The sequence below is a fragment of the Ranitomeya imitator genome, chromosome 2, assembly GCF_032444005.1.
Source record: "Ranitomeya imitator isolate aRanImi1 chromosome 2, aRanImi1.pri, whole genome shotgun sequence".
Classification (NCBI taxonomy): Eukaryota; Metazoa; Chordata; class Amphibia; order Anura; family Dendrobatidae; genus Ranitomeya; species Ranitomeya imitator.
The window spans coordinates 623,218,409-623,244,413 of record NC_091283.1 but is presented as its reverse complement, the minus strand read 5'-3'; the positions used below and the strand labels follow the sequence as shown (position 1 = coordinate 623,244,413).

General features: G+C 41.6%; 2 protein-coding genes and 2 long non-coding RNA genes across 4 annotated transcripts; 2 read left to right on the top strand and 2 right to left on the bottom strand.

The window, feature by feature from the left end:
* The first annotated feature begins 12,303 nt into the window (after positions 1-12,303).
* On the top strand, positions 12,304-13,466 carry LOC138667635 (uncharacterized). Its single transcript, XR_011318870.1, has 2 exons — positions 12,304-12,368; positions 12,991-13,466. It is a non-coding gene; the product is annotated as an uncharacterized lncRNA (long non-coding RNA).
* Positions 13,467-17,657: 4,191 nt separating this feature from the next.
* Positions 17,658-22,469, top strand: LOC138665223 (uncharacterized). Its single transcript, XM_069752510.1, has 2 exons — positions 17,658-18,143; positions 21,058-22,469. The coding sequence occupies exon 2, from the start codon at positions 21,064-21,066 to the stop codon at positions 22,321-22,323; it is 1,260 nt and encodes a 419-aa protein (XP_069608611.1). The 5' UTR covers positions 17,658-18,143; positions 21,058-21,063; the 3' UTR covers positions 22,324-22,469.
* LOC138665222 (uncharacterized) lies at positions 18,834-19,650 on the bottom strand. The gene is made up of 3 exons (XR_011318436.1): positions 19,572-19,650; positions 19,421-19,495; positions 18,834-19,051 (listed from the first exon to the last, which is right to left on the bottom strand). It is a non-coding gene; the product is annotated as an uncharacterized lncRNA (long non-coding RNA).
* A 1,019-nt stretch (positions 22,470-23,488) lies between the features above and the next one.
* Positions 23,489-25,665, bottom strand: LOC138665221 (uncharacterized). The gene is made up of 2 exons (XM_069752509.1): positions 24,567-25,665; positions 23,489-24,208 (listed from the first exon to the last, which is right to left on the bottom strand). Exons 1-2 carry the CDS (start codon positions 24,975-24,977, stop codon positions 23,678-23,680), a joined length of 942 nt encoding a protein of 313 aa, XP_069608610.1. The 5' UTR covers positions 24,978-25,665; the 3' UTR covers positions 23,489-23,677.
* Positions 25,666-26,005: the final 340 nt, after the last annotated feature.

Sequence of the window (26,005 nt, the reverse complement as noted above, 5' to 3'; positions counted from 1 at the left end):
TTCCGGCTTGAAACTCGGTGACTTTTCCTCAAATATGATGTGAAAAAAGATTTTGTGAGAATAAATAATTTTGGTAAAAAATTTGCGCGTTTTTTTCAAAATTTACCAAGAACTACTGAAGGGAGTCATTTTGACTCCCTACTATATTTTGAGGTCCTTTTGTCACTAAATGTTGCTATAAAGTTTTGTGCATAATTTTTTCACTATCTTATTTACCCTGATGTTCATATAGATGTAGTTCAATTTACATGTCAACTTTTCACATTTTCCTTGTGTTTTACCTGCTTGTATTACTGTGTAATGCTGAACAAAATAGCTTGTTTACTCTAGGCTCTTATCTTATGCTAATGAAGGGTGGTGTTTTTCTAAGGTCCTAGCAGGAGACAGTATTCTGGATAGTAACTTTACTTTCAGTTCAGCTGAAGAGACAAAGAGAACAGACGCAGACATACGAGCTCTGAAGACTCATACAGGTATGAATTGTTATGAAATAGTTTAGCTGTCTGTCAACTGATTCAGCCCACCTACTTTTGAAGGTGGCAGAACAGTTATTATTTCTTTTAGTTTTCATTTCATTTCTATTTTTCAGCAGGGAACTATATAGAATTATGAAATTTGTGAGGAATATGGAGAGAAGACGTTTGATAAAGCCTCAGGATATTCTGGCTACTTTGCAATCCATACCGGAGGATGAATCGGAATCCGAATTGCAGGAACATGTATTTGATTCTGACAGTGATGAAGATTTCATTCCTCAGAACATATCAAGTGAATCTGAAGACTCAGAAGGAACAAATCCAGAAGGTAAGTAGTTATGTGTATTTATTTGTTCTTCCACACACTGAGTTAGGGCCTGTGCACACTTGCAGAATTCTGGCTGAATAGCCATCTGGATATTCTTGCCACAATACAGGCCGTACCTGCCCGCTCATGCCTGAAGCTCCGCTCCGAACCCCGGGCTGGAGCCGCTGTCAGGGACAGAGCAGCGCTTGCTTACGCGCGAGCACGGCTCCGTCCCAGACAGCGGCTCCAGCCCGGGGTTCGGAGCGGAGCTTCAGGTATGAAACTCCGCTCTGTACCTGAGCGGGCAGGTACGGGCCGGATTGTGGTGAGAATATCCGGTTGGATATTCCGCCGCTAATCCAGCCAATGTGCACGGACCCTTACAAAACAAAAATTCTAAATATTCATCAACTTTTTTCCAGATATTCCAAGCACATCAACTGGGGATCGGGCTCATGCAGTTATGTTGCCTCGTGACCATCCTCCTGGTCGTGGACAGAAAAAATCAGCAAAACGTCCCAGAAATGAAAGAACAACAGATAACGATGGCGGCGATGGTAATGCAACAACAAACACCAGAGAAGGCGAATCTGAAGGAATACTAGTTTCAGCGGATGGTATTCAATGGAAACCTGTTGAAATTGGACAACAATTGCCTGGTAGGCGTGACAGCCAAAATATTCTTCGAGAAGCACCTGGCCCTACAGGATACGCCAGAAGAAATATCATTATCGATAGTCCTTTGAGCGCATGGCGTTTATTTTTTGATTCATATATATTGACACATATAAAGAACTGTACGCTTGCAGAAGCATGCAGGAACAATAATTTACAGTTTACTCTATCTGATGAGGAGCTACATGGATTCATTGCGATATTCTATGCTCGTGGAATATCTGGCACGAACCGTCACTCGATTAGCAGTATTTGGTGTAATGACTGGGGAATACCGTTTTGCAAAGCGACAATGTCTAGGGACCGCTTTGTTGAAATTATGAGGTTTCTCAGATTTGATGAGAAATCTACTCGATCGGAGAGACTGCAAACGGACAAGTTTGCTCTATTTTCTACTGTGTGGGACAGGTTTATTGAAAATTGTATTGCGTGTTACAAACCTGGCCCATACATAACGGTGGATGAGCAACTTTTCCCAAGCAAAACTAGGTGTCCATTCACGCAGTACATGCCTTCCAAACCAGATAAATATGGCCACAAATATTGGCTAGCTGTTGATAAGGAGAGCAAATATCTGGCAAATGGCTTCCCTTATCTAGGCAAAGATGACACACGCCGTGCTGAGGACCGTTTAGCTGACCATGTGGTAATGAAGTTATTGGACCCGTTTTTGAAAAAAGGTCGCAATGTTACAACCGATAATTATTTTACTTCATTAAAATTAGCTAAACAGCTAAAAAGCAAAGGAACAACCATCGTGGGAACACTGAATAAGATAAGGCGAGAAGTGCCTAAAGAAATAAAATCCATGAAAGAGGAATTGTACAACACTAAAGTGTTTAGAAATGAAGACAATTTTACACTTACAGTATATCAAGGAAAGCCCAACAAAAATGTTGTCATTTTGAGTTCCGTTCATCCAGATGTTGTTGTTGCGTCTGATTCCGCTAAAAAAACTCCAGAAACGGTAAAGTTTTACAATGAAACAAAATATGGAGTAGATGTAGTGGATCAGATGGCACGAAAATATACCACACGAACATCCACAAGGAGATGGCCTGTTCATGCATTTGAAAATGCCTTAGACTTTGCGGGTATAAATGCATGTATAATATTCAAGGAGATTACCCACCAAAAAATGTCACGCAAGGCATTTTTGCAAACGCTTGTGAGAGAGTTGAGTGGTCCTTATGTCACAGATAGGGAAAAGGGTTCCACGTCCCAAGTTTCTACATGTTCAGAAGTGATGGTTCAAACAAAATTTTGCCAGATCAAAGAAAAGTGCAAGAAAAATAGATCTGTCGGCAATTGTAAGACTTGTGGTAAGTCTTTGTGTGGGCAATGTACTGCCATAAATCAAAGGCAATGCCTAAAATGCGAAACACCAAATGTTTAGAAGGTGAATTCTGCGCCATATTTTCATTTTTATGCTCCTCCACCTACATTTTCTCTGCTTTTTGTTCTTCAGTTGTTGTTTATATGTGTGCACTTGAATAAAAAAAATGTTTGAAAAACGTCTATTATAATTATTGTTATTTTCTGTAGAAAAATAAGAAAAGCAGAAAAAAAAACAATCAAAAGCATTACTGTTGGATCTCACGATAATAATACATTACAAAAAATATAATTATTATTAAATAACCACAAATGAAACTCTAAAAATAAACGAAAACAAGCAAGGAGTCAAAATGACTCCTTTCAGTAGTTCTAGGCGGGGTCATGAGTCCAGTAGTCCTAGTGTTAAGAGGAGCGTTGAAGAACACAACACAGTATAGGAAAATCCACTGATCGGGTGTCGGGGAGTGTTATAGTCTGTGGGCTGGTGGGGTTTGTGTGGCATTGCTCCTTTTTTGTTCCAGTACGGCCCTGGACAGCTCTGCAGGGAGGCTGCCATACTTTGTACTGGTTTTATTCCCTGCACATAGTAGGGCAGCTGAAGGGTTCAGGTAGCAGTGTCATCGCCCTGTGTTGTTCTGTAGCCCACATTCCCACCCTGACTATATACAGTGGCAACTAAGGGGTAGACAGCAGTTCCTTATGAATAGTAGGGTCAGTGGGTAAATGTGTCTACCTGTTTTACAATGGTATGGCCCAAATGTGAGCTGAGGTAAAACATTGCCAGAAGCTAAGAGGCACTAACATGTCCATACACGGGCACTAATGCCCTCACACTTCTGCCAGTATGTACTGCTGTGTGTGTGGCAGTAGTTTTTCTAATAGTCTTATCACATCTGTCTGCCATACTTCCTTGAGGCGGGATGGGAACTAAAGTTGACGTGTTCTAATATTGAGCTCCGATTTCCCAGCTCTGGAAATTCACCACTTACGGTTGGAGGATTGGCAGTCATTACATGGTTTAGAGGAGCACACTTCCATTTATAAGGGGTTGACCCCGTCAGGCTGGGTTTACAGGAGGGATACCCTCCGCGAGGCTGGAGGTTGTGGTGTGTATACAGAATGTAAACTTCACTCTTGTGAACCCAGCCTACAACTAATTATGTAATGGTGCATGTATTACTAATGCAGATGACGTTTGCGTGTGTCGCCATTTCTAATTCATCTATATATTTTGGCATGGGGGGACCCCATTTGACAGTTCGCAGCGGGGCCCATAACTTTTGTAGTTACGCCACTGCTCTGTAGTAAGCTCCGTTCTGTTCCCATATGTCTGTAGTAAGCTCTGTTCTGCTCCCATATCTCTGTAGTAAGCTCCGTTCTGCTCCCATATCTCTGTAGTAAGCTCTGTTCTGCTCCCATATCTCTGGAGTAAGATCAGTTCTGCTCCCATATCTCATAGTAAGCTCTGTTCTGCTCCCATATCTCTGTAGTAAGCTCTGTTCTGCTCCCATATGTCTGTAGTGAGATCAGTTCTGCTTCCATATCTCATAGTAAGCTCTGTTCTGCTCCCATATCTCTGTAGTAAGCTCTGTTCTGCTCCCATATCTCATAGTAAGCTCTGTTCTGCTCCCATATCTCTGTAGTAACCTCTGTTCTGCTCCCATATGTCTGTAGTAAGCTCCGTTCTGCTCCAATATCTCTGTAGTAAGCTCTGTTCTGCTCCCTTATCTCTGGAGTAAACTCGGTTCTGCTCCCATATCTCTGTAGTAAGCTCTGTTCTGCTCCCATATGTCTGTAGTAAGCTCCGTTCTGCTCCCATATGTCTGTAGTAAGCTCTGTTCTGCTCCCATATCTCTGTAGTAAGCTCTATTCTGCTCCCATATGTCTGTAGTAAGCTCTGTTCTGCTCCCATATGTCTGTAGTAAGCTCTGTTCTGCTCCCATATGTCTAGTAAGCTCCGTTCTGCTCCCATATGTCTAGTAAGCTCCGTTCTGCTCCCATATGTCTGTAGTAAGCTCCGTTCTGCTCCCATATCTCTGTAGTAAGCTCCGTTCTGCTCCCATATGTCTGTAGTAAACTCCGTTCTGCTCCCATATCTCTGTAGTAAGCTCTGTTCTGCTCCCTTATCTCTGGATTAAGATCAGTTCTGCTCCCATATCTCATAGTAAGCTCTGTTCTGCTCCCATATCTCTGTAGTAAGCTCTGTTCTGCTCCCATATCTCTGTAGTAAGCTCCATTCTGCTCCCATATCTCTGTAGTAAGCTCTATTCTGCTCACTTATCTCTGGAGTAAGATCAGTTCTGCTCCCATATCTCATAGTAAGCTCCGTTCTGCTCCCATATGTCTGTAGTAAGCTCCGTTCTGCTCCCATATCTCTGTAGTAAGCTCTGTTCTGCTCCCTTATCTCTGGAGTAAGATCAGTTCTGCTCCCATATCTCATAGTGAGCTCTGTTCTGCTCCCATATGTCTGTAGTAAGCTCTGTTCTGCTCCCATATCTCATAGTAAGCTCTGTTCTGCTCCCATATCTCTGTAGTAACCTCTGTTCTGCTCCCATATCTCTGTAGTAAGCTCCATTCTGCTCCCATATCTCTGAAGTAAGCTCTGTTCTGCTCACTTATCTCTGGAGTAAGATCAGTTCTGCTCCCATATCTCATAGTAAGCTCCGTTCTGCTCCCATATCTCTGTAGTAAGCTCCGTTCTGCTCCCATATCTCTGTAGTAAGCTCTGTTCTGCTCCCATATGTCTGTAGTAAGCTCGGTTCTGCTCCCATATCTCTGTAGTAAGCTCTGTTCTGCTCCCATATCTCATAGTAAGCTCTGTTCTGCTCCCATATCTCATAGTAAGCTCTGTTCTGCTCCCATATCTCTGTAGTAAGATCAGTTCTGCTCCCATATCTCTGTAGTAAGCTCTGTTCTGCTCCCTTATCTCTGGAGTAAGATCAGTTCTGCTCCCATATCTCATAGTAAGCTCCGTTCTGCTCCCATATCTCTGTAGTAAGCTCCGTTCTGCTCCCATATCTCTGTTGTAAGCTCTGTTCTGCTCCCAAATGTCTGTAGTAAGCTCTGTTGTGCTCCCATATGTCTGTAGTAAGCTCCGTTCTGCTCCCATATCTCTGTAGTAAGCTCCGTTCTGCTCCCATATCTCTGTAGTAAGCTCTGTTCTGCTCCCTTATCTCTGGAGAAAGCTCAGTTCTGCTCCCATATCTATGCAGCAAGCTCAGTTCTGTTTCCATATCTCTGTACCAGCATGTTTTTAAAGCATGTTATGTCTGCTGCTTTAATGCAATGGCCAGAGGTAAGCAGGAAAAAGGAGGGCCACCGCAACTGAAGGGCCACTGCCTTGTGATTGCCCCCCAGGCTGAAAAGTGCCAGCCAGCCCCTGCACATATATATATATACATATGTGCAGAAGATTCTACACACATATATAAACACATAACCGTATGTCTGCATGCATCACTGAATGGGTAGAACAAAGGGTTGGGGAGTAGACAAAATATAAATATATAAATAAACATAAAACCATATATAACGATCAATCGTCCACCATACGTAGCAACTATGTATGAGTGCATAGATAGACATCCGTAAAAATACCCATATATACATTAGTCACTATACACTGACAAGAACACTATATTATACATATACCAGTCAGAACATCAACATTCATAAATGCACATATCTGTAAACTCCACACACATACATACATATACATATAACAAATAGTCTGGTTCAATACAGAGTTAAAAATTAAATACATCATAGATGTGTATATATACATAAAACAAATATGTATTGGACCATATATATACAAAATAATAAATATATATAACACAATACAAAGCATCCATACATATAAATACATACATATACATACAGAGAACACCCATATATATGCACTTACTGTTTCTCATGTATAACTGTCAACAACTCTCAAAAGATACACATATATAGACACAGACAAGAAAAAACCAACCATTCATCCAAAACCAGTGATGTAACATACACACCAAACAACAATCATACACATATGTATATACATCAAAAATAAGGTTGGAAAAACCAACCATATTAGAAGAAAAACAATCACACTCAAATCATGCAGGCCAAAGTTACTAAGATAAAATATATTATATAGCATATAAATCATATATACTAAAAGAGAGGGGGGAGGGGGTTGGGGGGGAAAATGGGGGGAAAGAAAACAACCTCAGAGAAATGGGACAAAACTCATGGTCTCATTAAGACCATTAGGTGCCATAGTGTCTAGAACCGTGATCCATCTCAATTCCTTTTGGGCTAGGATCTTCTTCCAGTCACCCCCACGGTTATCAATAATCACCCTATCTATACCACTTACCTTAAAACTAGAAGGATCCGAGTTATGGTATAGTTTGTAGTGCCTGGGAATAGTTTTTAATTCCTCAATGTTGGTAGACTCTGCTGCTGCTTTGATGTCGAGGACATGTTCACGGACTGTCCTACGTAGTTCATGTGATGTCAGTCCGATATACAGCTTATTACAAGGGCACCTAGCACTATATATGACACCAAAGGTCTTACACGAGATACTATGGGTGATTTTGTAATTTTTAGAATTAGAGGAGTTCGAGAAGGTTTTTGTAGTCTCAATATTAGGGCATGCAACCCAAGAACCACATGATTTACATCCCCAAGGTGGTCCTCTTGATGCAAAAATATTCTTTGTTTTAGGCTCAAAGTTACTCTTAACAAGAATATCCTTGATATTCTGAGACCTCCGATAGGTAATTGTAGGGTGTGACGCAATGTATCCAGATAAGGAAACATCCAGTTTCAGTAGATTCCAATATTTGTCCATGGCTGCCCACATTTCGCCATTCCTGGCGTTAAATGTGGAAATGAATCTCACAGTGTCATTCTCTTTTGGCATTTTGTGTTGGTACAGTAAGTCTGATCTCCTTGTAAATTTAGCTCGTCTATAACCTCTTTGTATTATCTTATCCGTGTATCCTCTGTTCAAAAATCGTTTTCTTAGATCACTAGCTTGTATTTCATATTTAGTATCATCAGAGCAAATCCTCCGCATTCTGAGAAACTGCCCAGTCGGAATGCTATTTATCAGATTTTTCGGATGTGACGAATCTGCGTGAAGTAGCGTATTCACAGAAGTCGGTTTTCGATGTACATCTGTTAGTATCCTACCTTGATCATCGACATTGAACAGGACGTCTAAAAACTCCATATTCTGTCTCCCAACTTGATACGTCAGTTTGATGTTTAATTCATTATTGTTCAGTATTCCAATAAAGGTTTTAAGGTCTTTTTCAGTACCCTGCCATAGAAAAAATATATCGTCTATGAATCTACTCCAAGACAATACCCTATCAATAAATGATGTCGAATCTGATAGAAAGAGGTCCCTCTCCCACAGCCCCAGGAACAAATTAGCGTACGAGGGCGCACAAGACGCCCCCATAGCTGTTCCCTGGAGCTGTAGGAAGAAGGACCCCTTAAATAAGAAAAAATTATGTGTGAGTACAAATTGGAGTAGTTCAAGGACGAATGAGACCATGTCCGCCTCCATGTTAGATGTTTCCAGAAAGAATTTTACTGCCCTCCTGCCATCCTCGTGCCTGATGGAGGTGTACAAAGACTCAACATCGCACACCACAAGAAGTGTGTCCGAGTGAATCTGCACACCATCCATCCTGCGGAGGATGTCAGAGGTATCTTGAAGATAAGATGGTAGTTCTTCCACAAATGGTCTTAAAATGTGATCAAGGAATCTACATACTGGTTCGCACATATTGTTAATACCTGAAATAATCGGTCTCCCAGGTGCCCAGGTGACCACCTTGGGGATGTAAATCATGTGGTTCTTGCGTTGCATGCCCTAATATTGAGACTACAAAAACCTTCTCGAACTCCTCTAATTCTAAAAATTACAAAATCACCCATAGTATCTCGTGTAAGACCTTTGGTGTCATATATAGTGCTAGGTGCCCTTGTAATAAGCTGTATATCGGACTGACATCACGTGAACTACGTAGGAGAGTCCGTGAACATGTCCTCGACATCAAAGCAGCAGCAGAGTCTACCAACATTGAGGAATTAAAAACTATTCCCAGGCACTACAAACTATACCATAACTCGGATCCTTCTAGTTTTAAGGTAAGTGGTATAGATAGGGTGATTATTGATAACCGTGGGGGTGACTGGAAGAAGATCCTAGCCCAAAAGGAATTGAGATGGATCACGGTTCTAGACACTATGGCACCTAATGGTCTTAATGAGACCATGAGTTTTGTCCCATTTCTCTGAGGTTGTTTTCTTCCCCCCCCATTTCCCCCCCCAACCCCCTCCCCCCTCTCTTTTAGTATATATGATTTATATGCTATATAATATATTTTATCTTAGTAACTTTGGCCTGCATGATTTGAGTGTGATTGTTTTTCTTCTAATATGGTTGGTTTTTCCAACCTTATTTTTGATGTATATACATATGTGTATGATTGTTGTTTGGTGTGTATGTTACATCACTGGTTTTGGATGAATGGTTGGTTTTTTCTTGTCTGTGTCTATATATGTGTATCTTTTGAGAGTTGTTGACAGTTATACATGAGACACAGTAAGTGCATATATATGGGTGTTCTCTGTATGTATATGTATGTATTTATATGTATGGATGCTTTGTATTGTGTTATATATATTTATTATTTTGTATATATATGGTCCAATACATATTTGTTTTATGTATATATACACATCTATGATGTATTTAATTTTTAACTCTGTATTGAACCACACTATTTGTTATATGTATATGTATGTATGTGTGTGGAGTTTACAAATATGTGCATTTATGAATGTTGATGTTCTGACTGGTATATGTATAATATAGTGTTCTTGTCAGTGTATAGTGACTAATGTATATATGGGTATTTTTACGGATGTCTATCTATGCACTCATACATAGTTGCTACGTATGGTGGACGATTGATCGTTATATATGGTTTTATGTTTATTTATATATTTATATTTTGTCTACTCCCCAACCCTTTGTTCTACCCATTCAGTGATGCATGCAGACATACGGTTATGTGTTTATATATGTGTGTAGAATCTTCTGCACATATGTATATATATATACAGTTAGGGCCAGAAATATTTGGACAGTGACACAATTTTCGCGAGTTGGGCTCTGCATGCCACCACATTGGATTTGAAATGAAACCTCTACAACAGAATTCAAGTGCAGATTGTAACGTTTAATTTGAAGGGTTGAACAAAAATATCTGATAGAAAATGTAGGAATTGTACACATTTCTTTACAAACACTCCACATTTTAGGAGGTCAAAAGTAATTGGACAAATAAACATAACCCAAACAAAATGTTTTTATTTTCAATATCTTGTTGCAAATCCTTTGGAGGCAATCACTGCCTTAAGTCTGGAACCCATGGACATCACCAAACGCTGGGTTTCCTCCTTAATGCTTTGCCAGGCCTTTACAGCCGCAGCCTTCAGGTCTTGCTTGTTTGTGGGTCTTTCCGTCTTAAGTCTGGATTTGAGCAAGTGAAATGCATGCTCAATTGAGTTTAGATCTGGAGATTGACTTGGCCATTGCAGAATGTTCCACTTTTTGGCACTCATGAACTCCTGGGTAGCTTTGGCTGTATGCTTGGGGTCATTGTCCATCTGTACTATGAAGCGCCGTCCAATCAACTTTGCAGCATTTGGCTGAATCTGGGCTGAAAGTATATCCCGCTACACTTCAGAATTCATCCGGCTACTCTTGTCTGCTCTTATGTCATCAATAAACACAAGTGACCCAGTGCCATTGAAAGCCATGCATGCCCATGCCATCACGTTGCCTCCACCATGTTTTACAGAGGATGTGGTGTGCCTTGGATCATGTGCCGTTCCCTTTCTTCTCCAAACTTTTTTCTTCCCATCATTCTGGTACAGGTTGATCTTTGTCTCATCTGTCCATAGAATACTTTTCCAGAACTGAGCTGGCTTCTTGAGGTGTTTTTCTGCAAATTTAACTCTGGCCTGTCTATTTTTGGTATTGATGAATGGTTTGCATCTAGATGTGAACCCTTTGTATTTACTGTCATGGAGTCTTCTCTTTACTGTTGACTTAGAGACAGATACACCTACTTCACTGAGAGTGTTCTGGACTTCAGTTGATGTTGTGAACGGGTTCTTCTTCACCAAATTAAGTATGCGGCGATCATCCACCACTGTTGTCATCCGTGGACGCCCAGGCCTTTTTGAGTTCCCAAGCTCACCAGTCAATTCCTTTTTTCTCAGAATGTACCCAACTGTTGATTTTGCTACTCAAAGCATGTCTGCTATCTCTCTGATGGATTTTTTCTTTTTTTTCAGCCTCAGGATGTTCTGCTTCACCTCAATTGAGAGTTCCTTTGACCGCATGTTGTCTGCTCACAGCAACAGCTTCCAAATGCAAAACCACACACCTGGAATCCACCCCTGACCTTTTAACTACTTCATTGATTACAGGTTAACGAGGGAGACGCCTTCAGAGTTAATTGCAGCCCTTAGAGTCCATTGTCCAATTACTTTTGGTCCCTTGAAAAAGAGGACGCTATGCATTACAGAGCTATGATTCCTAAACCCTTTCTCCGATTTGGATGTGGAAACTATCATATTGCAGCTGGGAGTGTGCACTTTCAGCCCACATTATATATATAATTGTATTTCTGAACATGTTTTTGTAAACAGCTAAAATAACAAAACTTGTGTCACTGTCCAAATATTTCTTGCCCTAACTGTATATGTGTGTGCTTTCATATGTATTTTGTTTTGTTCCTTATTCGTCTATTTGATCACGTTGTCTGTTACTAATTCTTGTTTTTTTATCTTTATTTTTCTTTCTAGATCTTTCGCCATATATTTTATGTATTTTTTATATTTTATGTATTGTTATATAGTACTGCATTTGTCTAACTGCTATCGGTGGTTTCTGCACTTTATTAATGTCATTTACACTTGTATATGTTATTGTAATCATGATTGTGTTATCTGGTTGTTAGATGTATTTATATATTCTAAATATGTTTGATTTATTTATTTACATATATGCTAGGCAATAGGTCCCGGCAACATCACACCCTCATTGCCCTGCACTGATTTTATATGATTTGAGCACTCTAGCGGCGCTTATGTGTTTTGGTTCTCACCTAGCTAGATGCACCTTACTTAATAATGACATTGGGTACTCACAACACTATTTCCACGTCATAATTGCTGGCCGCATTTTCTCATTAACTGGCGCTGGATGCGCTCCAGCGTGGAGCGCACGCCGCTGTCTTTCTCCCCCACGTGGTGCGCTCCTAGGAGACGCGTCTTGTGGGAGAAGTTAAGCTCCGGCGATACCATGCATGGTACAATATACACGCCTCCTATCAGCTGTTTTCGGCTCACTCATTACTCACGCTTCCACCGATTGGTCTATTGTTAGTTAAATAGCAGTTCTCTGGTCTTCTATTCATTCCCTCGTCAAAGCTCAAGCGAAACGCGCGCGTCGTGCGGGTGCGGGTCACCACAGGACCACTTAGACAGTTGAGTATTCCACTGCTTATACAATTAGGTCTTTGTCTGATGTACGGGCTTTAGACTTATTTAGAGCACACTTGTGCTATTGTAATAGTGTTTACATTGTACCACTATTTAGATTATATTGCTGTGCAGGGGGCTTCCTATTCACTGCCAGATGGACTTAATGTGCAATATCTATGCTATGCTGCTAGTTAAATAATTTGCATTTTGCTGCTATAATAATGTGTGCACATAGCTTATGACTTATATATGGTTTTTTACCTATGGTCTTTTACTTATATTTTTGTCCATATACTCTGGTATTACCTAAATCTTTGGAAAAATATACCCTGTGGCATTACCATTATCTATGTGGTTTTTGATAATTAATACCCCCGTTACAGACTATAATTCCCACTTTTACATTCCGTGGATACCAATGTTGTTATTATTATTTCTTGTATCTATGTAGATAATTTTTACTAATTATTTTGATTATATAATATACGTTATTGTGGTCCCTGTGCTATCCCGTACTTCTTTCCACTTTTTTTGCTTTTCCCTTTTACTTATGTCTTGTGATTACTTGTATGATTAATAAAGTTATGTTTACTATATTTCTATGAGTTGTGCATTATGTTATAGGTTTGCTAACTTCTTCAAGCAGTGGTACAGGAAGAAGTCGGTATCGTTCAAGAAAAACATGATTTTCATGCAGGACAATGCTCCATCACATGCCTCCAACTACTCCACAGCGTGGCTGGCCGGTAAAGTCTCAAAGAAAAAATAATGACATAGCGCGTTGTTCACTTTATCTGAACCCCATAGAGAACCTGTGGTCCCTCATAAAATGTGAGATCTACAGGGAGGGAAAACAGTACACCTCTCGGAACAGTGTCTGGGAGGCTGTGGTGGCTGCTGCACGCAATGTTGATCGTAAACAGATCAAGCAACTGACAGAATCTATGGATGGAAGGCAGTTGAATGTCATCATAAGGAAAGGTGGCTATATTGGTCACTAATGTTTTTGGGTTTTGTTTTTGCATGTCAGAATTGTTTATTTCTAAATTTTCTAAAGTTGTATTGGTTTACCTGGTGAAAATAAACAAGTGAGATGGGAATATATTTGGTTTTTATTAAGTTGCCTAATAATTCTGCACAGTAATAGTTACCTGCACAAACAGATATCCTCCTAAGATAGCCAAATCTAAAAAAAAACACTCCAACTTCTAAAAATATTAAGCTTTGATATTTATGAGTCTTTTGGGTTGATTGAGAACATAGTTGTTGATCAATAATAAAAATAATCCTCTAAAATATAACTTGCCTAATAATTCTGCACACAGTGTAGTAGCTACAATTTTAGTAAAAATTTTATAATCAACATTAACTAATGAAATAGGGCAATATGACCCACAATCCAGGGGGTCTTTTCCTTCTTTTTTTAACACTATGATATTATCTTCATAGTAGGAGTCTGGTAGAGAACCCCTCTTCCAAATACCCTGGAATACCATCAAAAGACTCGGCGCTAAAATGTCTCGATATTTTCTGTACATTTCTATGGGGAACCCATCTGGGCCTGGTGCCTTTCAAGGCCATATCTGCTATAGCCAGGTTAATCTCTTCCAAAGTAAAGTCTGCAACCAGAAAAGCTTGTTGAGTAGGGCTTAGTGTAGGAAATTCAATATCTAAGAAGTAATCTAGGCAGCTTGAATTATCAAAATCCCCTTTGGATCTATATAATTCTTTATAATAATCATGGAAGCATTGGAGGATATCATCTGTGGATGTCACAATTGTACCATCTAATTTACAGATTTTAAGTATAGTATTAGATGTTTTGTGTCATCGTACCATAAATACTAAGAGTTTACTAGATTGATTCCCTAATTCAAAATGATCCAAATGTATATCTTACATCAAGTATATCTAACCCCAATACGGTTATTTAAAACTAGATGGCAGCCCGATTCTAAAGAATCGGGAGTCTAGAATCCATATATACTTTATTTATTCAAATGTAAGAATAATACAATTAATAAATAATAGTAAGAAAGAACAAAAATAATAGGCAGTATATGGAGAAAACACCAAACAAAAGTTCAAAATTGGTGTGAAAATGTCACTGAACCACTTCACAACTAAATATATATAGTTTTGGTAAATGGTATTATCATTTTTTTGACGAAATTCGGCAGGAGCTTGCAGAGCAACGTCACTGGGCCCGCCTCCACGCAGTAGAAACTTGCTGTGAGGTAAAAATTCAAAAATCACACCAAAATGGCGGGCGGAGTGTGTCACAGTACGGCACGTTTCTGATTGGTCGCTCGCAGCAGGCGGGAACCAATCAGACACTGGACACTGTTGACGTCACTTATCTCCGGACATTAGCTCCGGACATTAGCTCCGGACATTAGCTCCGGACATTAGCTCCGGACATTATCTCCGCACATTAGCTCCGGACATTAGCTCCGGACATTAGCTCCGGACAAAGCCACGGAAGTTGGCACAAATTGCAGGAAGTAGTATTCTAGGCAATTAATCTCCGGACATTAGCTCCGGACATTAGCTCCGGACAAAGCCACGGAAGTTGGCACAAATTGCAGGAAGTAGTATTCTAGGCAATTATATATTAGATGGGATGGTCTAACTCCTCAGAATGTCTAAGATGCCATGCAATGGAGCGTTTCGCAAATAAATTCCTTCCCGACGAAATTTATTTCCGAAACGCGTGTCGGGTGTGTGCACGTATCCAGGACAATGAGGTGCCCTAAGGTAATGATTATTAATAGTGTCCCTGGATTTTACACTATATGCAATTAGCACTTTGCTTTGGTGTAGCACTATTTAGTATTTAAGGGAGGTCCCTATATGCATGAGTGGACCCTTTCCCTAGTTTACTTCTTTTGCACTAAAGCACTTTATACTTCTTTGCATCATTGCACATTGTTTTGTGGTTGATTTTTCTATTTTGCATTTTGTTTCTTTTATATAAAAAATGTTTTTCAGGGAACTATTTACCCCGATTCTGGGGACTAATTACCTTGCACAGATATATGAGTGATCATTATACTAATTGTGCTTAAGGGTTTATTTTTTCCTTTTAATTATTGAATATAGACTGTCCTGTTTCGCACACTATTTGCTTATCTATTGATTTTATTTATCTTGTATCGCTGCTATTAATTGATAAAGATATTATTTTCCAGAGGTCCAGAGCACTTTGAAAGAGGTTTTCATCCAGGATATCTGTGTACTTGGCTGCATTCATGTTTCCTTCAATTGCAACCAGTCATCCTGTCCCTGCAGCTGAAAAACACCCCCATAGCATTATGTTGCCACCACGTTTCTCTGTTGGTATTGTATTGAGCAGGTGATTAGCAGGGTCTAGTTTTGTCCACACATACCGCTTAGAATTATCACCAAAAAGGTCTATCATCGTCTCCTCAGTCCAGAGAATCTTATTTCTCATAGTCTGGGAGTTCTTTATATGTTTATTAGTAAACTCTATGGGGGCTTTCATATGTCTTGCACTGAGGAGAGGCTTCCGTCGGACCACTCTGCCATAAAGGCCAGACTGGTAGAGGGCTGCAGTGATAGTTGACCTTGTGGAACTTTGTCCCATCTCCCTACTGCATCTATGGAGCTCAGCCACAGTGATCTTGGTGTTTGGTGTATGCATGAATCTCAGTTACCAATGTGTATCTCTCTAGAAAGGCCATGTTGTGCGATGCTCTCAGTGCGTCAGGATTTTGTGAAAATTCCCAACTTATGCAATATCTTTTCTCTTGACAATCGGAGAAGTTCAATATCTCTGCCATATTTTTTATAGGGATTTTACATTTCCAAAGATAGTAAACATGACATGGTTGGCATCGGTTATCTGGCCACTATTGATTTGGGTCTTATAGGCAGATGTTAAAGTTAAAGAGAAAACATGCATATTCTTCCTCGATTAGCCCTGAAGTCGGAAATGCATGTATCGAATCTATACACATTCCAATATTTCTATCTGGACCCTGGAGCAGGGTTGGCTATTGTAGATACATTTCCCCTGTGGGAGACAAAAGCCTCTTCGCCTTTTCTATCTATGTGTAAACATTTGTACCCTTTTGTTATACAACCCTCTAAAAAGACCTTTCCTGTCTTAATTACCTGTCCAATCCAAAAAACTCTGTCTAAACACAAACATCCTCATTGGCACTCCAGGGGTCCTTTACTTCAAAAAGGAGGTGCCTGCCTGTTATTTAAGGTTGGCACATCCCATGTATACCTAATTTCCTACTTCTTTATGCCTATTGTACCAGTCAATTTCAAGGTAGCTTATATTACAAGCTCTTGTCCTACTTCAAAAGAGAGAGGAGGATGGAGGGGGATGAATGCCCCCTCACTAGTAGTTTCAGAGATCTTAATATTTGCTATGTCAGGCAGTGACAGGAAAGTGCCTGTGTGTATGCAGTCATATAGACAGGGTGATGGGCAGTGATAGGACACAGGTAGTCAACATAGACATGGACTGCTTTAGTGACAAGAGGAAACTCCAAGCCTCTGCATGTTACACGCAGAGTGAAAACTCAGGGATTTGGTAAACATACTCCTTATACCCAATTTCTAGTACAGAGAAGCTTATTTTTCTAATGAAGTATATTACAAATATGTTTAACATCCCTGTCCTTACATTATATATAAAAAAAAATCAGAGGCTGAGGGGGGTGACTGCTGCAGCCAGTGATTGGCTGAGTGCACTTTTCTGTGGTATTTCCAAGTGTTGCAACAGGAGCAGCAGGGGTTAGGCAATGGTGGCTAATGCTTCATTTATGTCTTTAAAATGGTGTGATCTTTTTTAGCCTTTAAAAACCCTTTAAATCACATTAAATTTAAAATGGTTCCAGATTGATTTCTATGGGGATTTGTCACTAATTTATAATGCCTCTAGTTGTAACAACATGAAACTGATAACAGATTACCATTAAAGCGAGCCACCTACTAAATAGAAAGGCACTAAAGAGGTTTTCCAACTACTGCAGCATACATGTCAGGGAAAAGTGGGCTTATGTGCTAAAATAATAAGAGAAGCAGTGGTCCCCTGATAAATCCTGCACATACCCGAGGCCACCGATCAGCCACAGCAGTCAACTGTATAGATTGGCCTCATGGCAACAGGGAGCACGTCACAGCAAGGGATTTAGCTGCTCCTTACTGCTTTTATTAGTTTAACACATCTTCTACCTTTCAAAGTTGTGAGGCTGTGTCTGAGGAAGAGTTCATTCAGAAGACACCAATATACACACAAAGCCTTAAGGTACCTTCACACTGAGCGACGCTGCAGCGATATAGACAACGATACGACCAAAAGGCGATCGCTGGAGCGTCGCTGTTTAGATCGCTGTAGAGACGTCAAACACACCAACGTTCGAACGATGCCGGAGCGATACAGTGACGTAACAGCGACTCACGGATCGTTGTCGCTGGTTGCTTGCTTCACGTCAAACAGCAGTGGTTAACGATCCGATGAATTGGCAGCGTAGTCAGATAGGTGTCACCCAGGTGGGTGACACCCAGATAGGTGTCACCCAGGATGTGACGTCCCGGCGTCTCAGAATATAAACCGCGACTCTACAGCGATTGATTCACATTGTTCGAGAGCTGCGTATGCCTGTTTTTCCCTGCATTTCTAGCGTCCTGTCCGGAACGATCCTTCTCCAGCTACGATCCTCTTCTACCGTGAACGTTCTGTTCGGAACGCCGTACTCCACTGCCGGCGTCTTCATCGGTTCTTTTATTGCTCATAAACGGTATGTTCAATTTTTTTTTTTTTGTATAGTAATGGCTGTGTAGTAATGCTAGACGCAATGCTTATCTAAAGTATATGGTATAGTAATGTATAAAACATATCTGGCAGCTATCTTGTGCATCTGGTAAGCGGACACACAAGATGGAGGCACTTTCGGATGCAGTTTGCAAACTATTTGGCGCTGTGTAGCATTTTTTGCGCAAACTATATGGTAAGGCCAACCAACTCTTTTGTGTCTACCTTGGCTTAGCTGTCCCTGGCCTGCTCCGCAAGTAAATAAAAACAGCTCACAACTGGTAAACTAAATTTTTTTTTTTCACAAACTGACCTTATTTTTTTTTGATCAAGAGACAATCACTGTCACGCTATCTATATTCATCAAGTACGGTGTCAGAAAAATGAATTCATGATAAACATATACAGGCTCCTGAATTCACTATTTCTGACACCTGGCAGGTGAGCATAGATATGTACCGTGTGTGACAACCATTGTCCCCTCAATTTGTGTGATTATGGAGATGCATGTAATATTTTTGGCCCACCTCATATCTGTATACTACAGACACACCAAGCTGCAGTCTTTTCATTTTTAACTACTGGAGATATTATGTGGGCCAAAAAGTGTGTGTGGCGACGTTTCTTGGCGCACGGTGTGTTGCCGGTGGCTATAGACACAATAAACCAAACATAATTGTGTCAAATCAAACTTTTTTTATGTTGTTAACTGAAAAATAACAAGGAACAGAACAATATCCCAAACAATGAAAGAAAAAAAAAAAAATCAGAACCTCCCACGCCTCAAGAGGTGTCGCAGCGTGCGGCCATGTTGCTGTACTTGTTGCAGCATGAGCGCTGCTGTCCGCTCCAGGCGGTCTTGCTTGGCCAGCAGCTCTCTCACGGTGTCCGGTTCTGTGATAGAAGAGGTTGGAGAATGGACAGTGATAAAGCTGCAACGGTGGCATGTGTTTACATAACCAGCAATTTTACCGTACCGTCAAAAATAACGATTTTTGTAACGATATCTTTGATTTCTGTGAAGTTGCAACGATATTGTTAACGCAATCGTTCTGTGTGACAGCGACCCAGCTACCACACAGTGACTTATAGCTGGTAATGATCGTTAGTAATTCGTTTATTGTAAAATGGTACTTGTAACTACACACTCAATTTTCTACTGCCCCAGAGGGCTTTTTTTAGGTTCAATGTTTTAGGGTCCGTTTAGTCGTTGTCAAATGTGACATCCCACCGATAACCCCCTCCCACTTTCTCAATACTTACGGAAAAGGGACGCCTGTTGCTCATCCGCAGAGCTGCTGACCACCCATCCCCTGGCTCGGGCCACAGCTCCTGCTGCTGAAAGGAAGCAAATACATATCTGGTTAACAATTGAACTGACTGTGGTGAAGCGCTCGCTGGTTTTGTCACTTACGAATGCTTGTCGCTGGAGAGAATGACGCAGACCCGGGGGAGGAAGATGGGTGGCGAAAGGGCGGGGTTGTGGCCTGCGGTGGGGTTACTGCACCTGTAATGTACACAATATTTAACCTCCCTACTAATGGCCCGTATGGCGTCATTAAATTCTAAAAAAGGGTGGTTAACTTACGTGACGACACTGGGTGTGGGCTTCCGCTGCTAGCCGCTGTACTGCTGGCTGCAGTGGGTGCTGTCCTCTGCCGGCGGCGTCTCTCTACACCCCAAAAAAAGACACGCAAGGTTTAGACACCAGAAGTACAGAGCTGTCGACTTAAATAAAAAATTAAGTAGGCGCCATCGCAATTGCCAGACATGAGGGGTAACTTACGTGACGGCCCTGGCTGTGGGCGTACGCTGCTGGCCGCTGTAGTCCTCTGCTGGCGTTGTCTCTCTATACACAAAAAATAAAGAAACACAATGTTTACACACCAAAGTACAGAGCTTCCGACACCCCCACAAATAACAAACCTAGGCCAGTGGCATAAAGGAATAAAATTTAAATTTAACTCCCCAAATCGAGGTACATATATAGAAGGTGGGAAGCGCCACACGGCAGTGCGAGTGTCCCTATTCCCCCCTCCCGATACTGTGTGTCTCCCAATTACACTATACTGTTACTTGCCTTGCCTGGTCTCTGCCCGCAACGTTGCCAGATAAAGTGGCTGTTTGTACCGGAGGTCGGCCCACTTTTTGCGTAGCTGCAGCGCACTGCGCCGGATGCCGAACCTCCGCTCCATCTTCTGGGCAATGTGGCGCAACACCTCATTCTTATGTAGATTTGGGTGTGCTGGGCGACTCTCCCGGCCCTCATAGTCCATGGCATCCATTTTTTTTACAAAAAAACGGACCTCTGTCTGCCCCAAAGGAGGACATCGCTGTCTCGCCGCCATTTTAGCAAGAGAGACGCTGTATGGCACCACCCAGCCACGCCCAGAGGAGGTCCTTGATTCTACCGTTCTGGCGCGCAATTCGCAACGCTATAGCGTCTCCATTTATGCACACCGTCGCGGGTGTGACGTCGGCTCCAGAAGTCACTATTTGGCGTTCCCGTTATAAATCAGCAGCGCTCATCGTCCTGTTTGTTTCAGTGGATGGTACATTTAATGGAGGGTATCTATGGGGTATGGCTGTTGTGTTATATGCTGTTGTGTTAACGTTGCTTACAATTAGCCATGTATATCTCTGTGTATGTATATATGTATGTGTGTGTATGTATGTGTATATATATATATATATATATATATATATATATATATATATATATATATATTTATATATATATATATTTATATATATATAGTACCTTACATCCTATGTTAACATTTTTGTCAAATGGTGCAGCATCGGTGACGCAACGGAGAATGCATTACAGTATTGGATGTCTTGTGTAAGTTTTGAAAATTATATGTAGTAATTTTTTTTTTTCTTTTTTCCTTTCTCAGGTTGCCATGTCTCATTCGGATGTACCTGTGATTGTTGCGGCCGCGTTATTGGTAGAAGCTCACAACCAGCTGGAGGTTCAAGCGCGAAACAATCGTGTAAAGCGTCAGCGCCGCATGTGGACCAAACAGTGGCTGCAGAAGAGGAATCAATTGTCCCATATGGGCCTTATAAGGGAACTGCAGGATAACAACCCGCATGATTTTCGTAACTACCTGAGAATGTCGGAGGACTCATTTAATGTCCTACTTGCAGCTGTAGAACCTTATATCAGGCGGCAAAATACACAGATGAGAGCAGCTGTCCCTGTGGATGAGAGGCTGGCTGTCACGCTGCGTTTCCTGGCGACTGGCAGGTCTATGCAAGACTTGCATTACAGCGCAGCTATATCCCGATCCCTACTCAGCGTCATCATCCCAGAGACATGCAAAGCTATTGTCTCAGTTTTACACCGCAGTTACATGCCTTTCCCACAGACCCCGGATGACTGGAAAGAGATTTCTAGGGGATTTGAGGAGCAATGGCAGTTCCCGAATTGCGGTGGGGCCTTGGATGGCAAGCATGTACGCATCACCCAACCACCACACTCTGGCTCCTTTTATTATAACTATAAGGGATATTTCAGCATAATTCTCATGGCCCTCGTAAATGCTAACTATGATTTCATAAGTGTGTCTGTTGGGATTAACGGGAGAGTATCCGATGGAGGAGTTTTGGAGCACACAGATTTTGGGGAACGCTTGAAAAATAATAAACTTGCCTTGCCGCCCAACAGTGACACAACAGAAAACATGAACTTTGTCTTTGTCGGAGATGAGGCTTTCCCACTGCATCCGAACCTTTTGAAGCCCTTCTCCCAGAAGACTCTGACACCGGAACGACGAATCTTTAATTACAGACTTTCAAGAGCTAGACGCGTTGTTGAAAATGCATTCGGAATTATGGCAAACCGATTTCGGGTTTTCCACACAGCACTAAACATGAAACTAACGTCTATTGACTCTGTGGTGCTTGCTTGTTGTGTCCTCCACAACTTTCTACGTCGCCGTGATGCCACTGCATACAGCCCTACACAGTATGTAGACTCTGTGGACCAGGGTAACGGAGATGTAACCCAGGGCGAATGGCGTCTAGACGCGCACAGGGTTTGTGGTTTGGAAAGTCTGGGTTCTGGAAGGTACTGCGATGATGCAACTAATAGCAGGGACAAATACTCTGACTTTTTCAATGGGCCAGGGGCTGTCCCATGGCAGTATCAACAGCTGTAACGTAACTGTTGGCATAACTTATACCATGTATTATGGATGATATTGTTGGGGGGTTCAAGTGCTCTTGTGTAAAAGTGCTCATTTTTAACAATTTTTGGATGACCCATGATACTCCTTTTTCTGTAATAAATGTGAACATAACGATATATCTATTTGTTATTTCTTATTATTTTACATACATACCAATACATACCAATAAACATATATATCTATGAACATACTCTACTTCTGTATCAATCATATGAAACCTGTGAGTCTTCAGCATCCTATGCACTAGTGATTTCCTGATGTGTGTGTGTATATATATATTAGTAGATGTTCACCATATTCTAAAGGTACCTTCACACTCATCGACTCTGCAGCGATACCGACAATGATGTGGATCGCTGTTTGGTCGCTGGAGAGCTGTCACACAGACAGCTCTCCAGCGAGCACCGATCCAGAAGTCCACGGGTAACCAGGGTAAACATCGGGTTACTAAGTGCAGGGCCGCGATTATTAACCCGATGTTTACCCTGGTTACCGTTGTAAATGTTAAAAAAAAATTACAATACATACTTACATTCACGCTGTATAGTCATGTCCCTCGCCTTCAGCTTCCAGCACTGACTCAGCGCCGGGCGTAAAGTACAACGGTGATGTCAACGCTGTGCTTTACTACCGGACGGCGCTCACCAGTCAGTGCGGGAAGCCGAAGGCGAGGGACTTGACCATACAGCGGGAATGTATGTACTGTTTGTTTTTTAAACATTGACAACGGTAACCATGGTAAACATCACGTTACTAAGAGTGGCCCTGCACTTATTAACCCAATGTTTCCCTTGTTTCTTGTGACGACATCGCTGAATCGGCGTTACACATGCTGTGTGTAACGCCGTTTCAGCGATGTCAGCGGGAGATTCAGCAACCACAAAAAGTGCTGTACTTTCCCCAGCGACCAATGATCTCCCAGCATACATTACCGTCACACAACAATTTAGTTAACGATATCGTTGCTACGTCACAAAAAGCAACGATATCGTTAACAATATAGTTATGTGTGACGGTAATGTATTGGGTATTCTAGCATTCGCATGTCCCCGTCGCATATTGCCCAGCAACGTAGTATATTGACCAGCGGCGTCATTTATTGCCAAGCCAAAGAGACACGTAGTACATACACAAATTTAAGAAACCAAAAATTTTATTATTTGTATTAAAAATTTTATTATTTGTTATTTCAATACTTTTTTAATGTTGATGAGGCATAGGGGATTAATGACCGGGTGCCAGGAGGATGCCTGCAGGGGAGAAGGCATAGGGGATTACTTGTGGAGCATCTAAAACACAAGTCTCATTTATTTAAACTACAACACTACAAATTTTGGTAGTAAGTGTCCATCTCACTGTAGTGGTGCGTGGCTATAGGAGGTCCTTGTGATAAGTCACCAAAAGAAGGGGGTGCAGGTGGTGTCCGGAACTGAGAATTATGTGGCCCAGGTCTGCGGACAGGAGTGCTGTGCATGGGCTCCTGTTGGTGTCCCCAATAAAAATGGGCACTGGGCTGACGGACGTCAATGCTCAATGTTGATGTGTCGCATAGTTTTCCTGCGGCTGCCGCGTTCATAACGTCAAACATTATTCTCTCCGCGTGAGATCTTTGGGTATCATCCAGTCTGTTTAAACGTTCCTCAACCAAGGATGCGAATGGGGAGAGTTTGGTTGTGACGTGCTTCGACAAGATGCTGTTGGCCACTGCCAGGAGATCCACAGGTGTGGCTGCTGTTGATTTTCTTTTTCTAGATGGGCGCAGTGGACATGTCTGCTCCTCGACAGACGGGCTACTGGAGGACTGAGGGGACTGGACATTGTTCGCTTCCGTTGTTTCCCGCTGTTGCAGAGGCACCTGCAATTACATGAAAAACAAAAATTTAAAATAAATAACATACAAACGACTCTGCCACACATCCCTAGAGAGCCCACACCTCCCCAAACACCTCTATGCCCATTGGAACCTATGAGGAACAGTTACCTGGGTTAAAAAACAAAGGGGTTAAAGAGCTGTGCAGAACTACATTGGCCGGCAATACTGTACGAATGTGCGGAAGACACAATGTTAATTACGGACACAGGAAGTGGCAGCTGTTATCATCAGGGGGATTAAACATGAACAACGTGACTCACTATTACTAGGAAGCCATGCAGTCTCATAAACATACAAGACACACGGCATGCTACAAGAAGGGAAGCTTGGGGCTACTTACATGGTCGTCAGGAGACTCAGGCAGGATATCTTCGGGCGATGGCTCACAAAGGCTAGTCACAGTCTGGCACGGGCGAGGGATTTCTTGGTCTCTAGTGAATGCCATCAGGTCGTAATACCACAGCCTGGGCACATAGACTTCCTCAGTTCCGGCCCCAGACTTCTTAGAATTTTCCACTTTGTTGACCTCTTTTTTGAAAACTGTGCGGAGAGCCTGGATCTTTTTCCTCACAATGTTTTCATCCACGGTCTCTGTGGGATGATACTCCCTGTAGACGGCCACCAGCTTCTCATACGCTTCTCTCTTCATGTAACGGTTGCTATAATCCTTAGATTTTATCTTCCACAAACAGGGCAGGGAGCGGTACATCTCTATGAGTGCCCGAACAAAGTCCTGCTCATTTGTAGACATCTTTAAAAAATAAAAAAATAAAAGTTAAGAAACAGCAAAAAATAAAAGTTTGATGAGCCGTATGCCGTTCCTATTGTTATCAGTCATTTTTTGTATGGGATGGTCCGTGGGACTATTTCCACCATTTAGGGGATGGGATGGGGGCCGTTTGTGTGTTTCCTCATAGCCACCATTTGGGGATGGGATGAGGGCTATTTTTATCCATTTTGAGAGTTGAAAAATTTGTACATTCTATTGGTTGCTATTTTGTCAATGGCCAATTTCATGTTGGTGAAACACACCATACTACAAAATCGTTTGCATTACCACTTAAAAGGGAAATACTACGACGCTAAAGCGTCTTTGGTTATAAACGTGAAAGCTCTAAAAAAATCACTGCTGAGATGTAGTATACATCTATTTCTATACACATAAATTAGTATTGCTGCATGGCAAATGAATACAGCACAAGGATATACTCACCGTAGATGTACTAATTGAGAACGCTGCAGAGTTGAAGATCTACAAACAGGTCGCTCAAAAGTTACAGCCAAGACGCCCACGAGTTGATGGAGAAGGAACACGATGGATTTCGAACCAAGACGCACACGAGATGCTCGTGGATGGCAGAGTACGCACAAGTGATTGAAAAGTTGTAAAGTCGCGGTTTATATTTCGGAACGCAGGTACACATGACCCCGATGTGACCTATCAGCATTCTCAGTGAGACGTAACAACAAAGCCATTTGAAATATATAACGTTATGGCGTCACCTTTTGTAATGTAATAATGTGATTTAAAGGGGTCTTCTTTTGTAATAGTGATGCATTGTAAATACGCCCTTACGTAAAGTTCACACCTACCTCCTAGGCTGTCGTGACAGTTGGCGTCACCTTTTGTAATGTAATGTAAAGGGGTGCCTTTTTCAATGTAATAATGTGATGTAGGCATCACCTTTTGTCTTTGGAATGCATTTGGGAGTATGGTGATAATTACATTACTATAATAATGTTCACACCATCTCCCAGGCCATTATGACAGATGGCGTC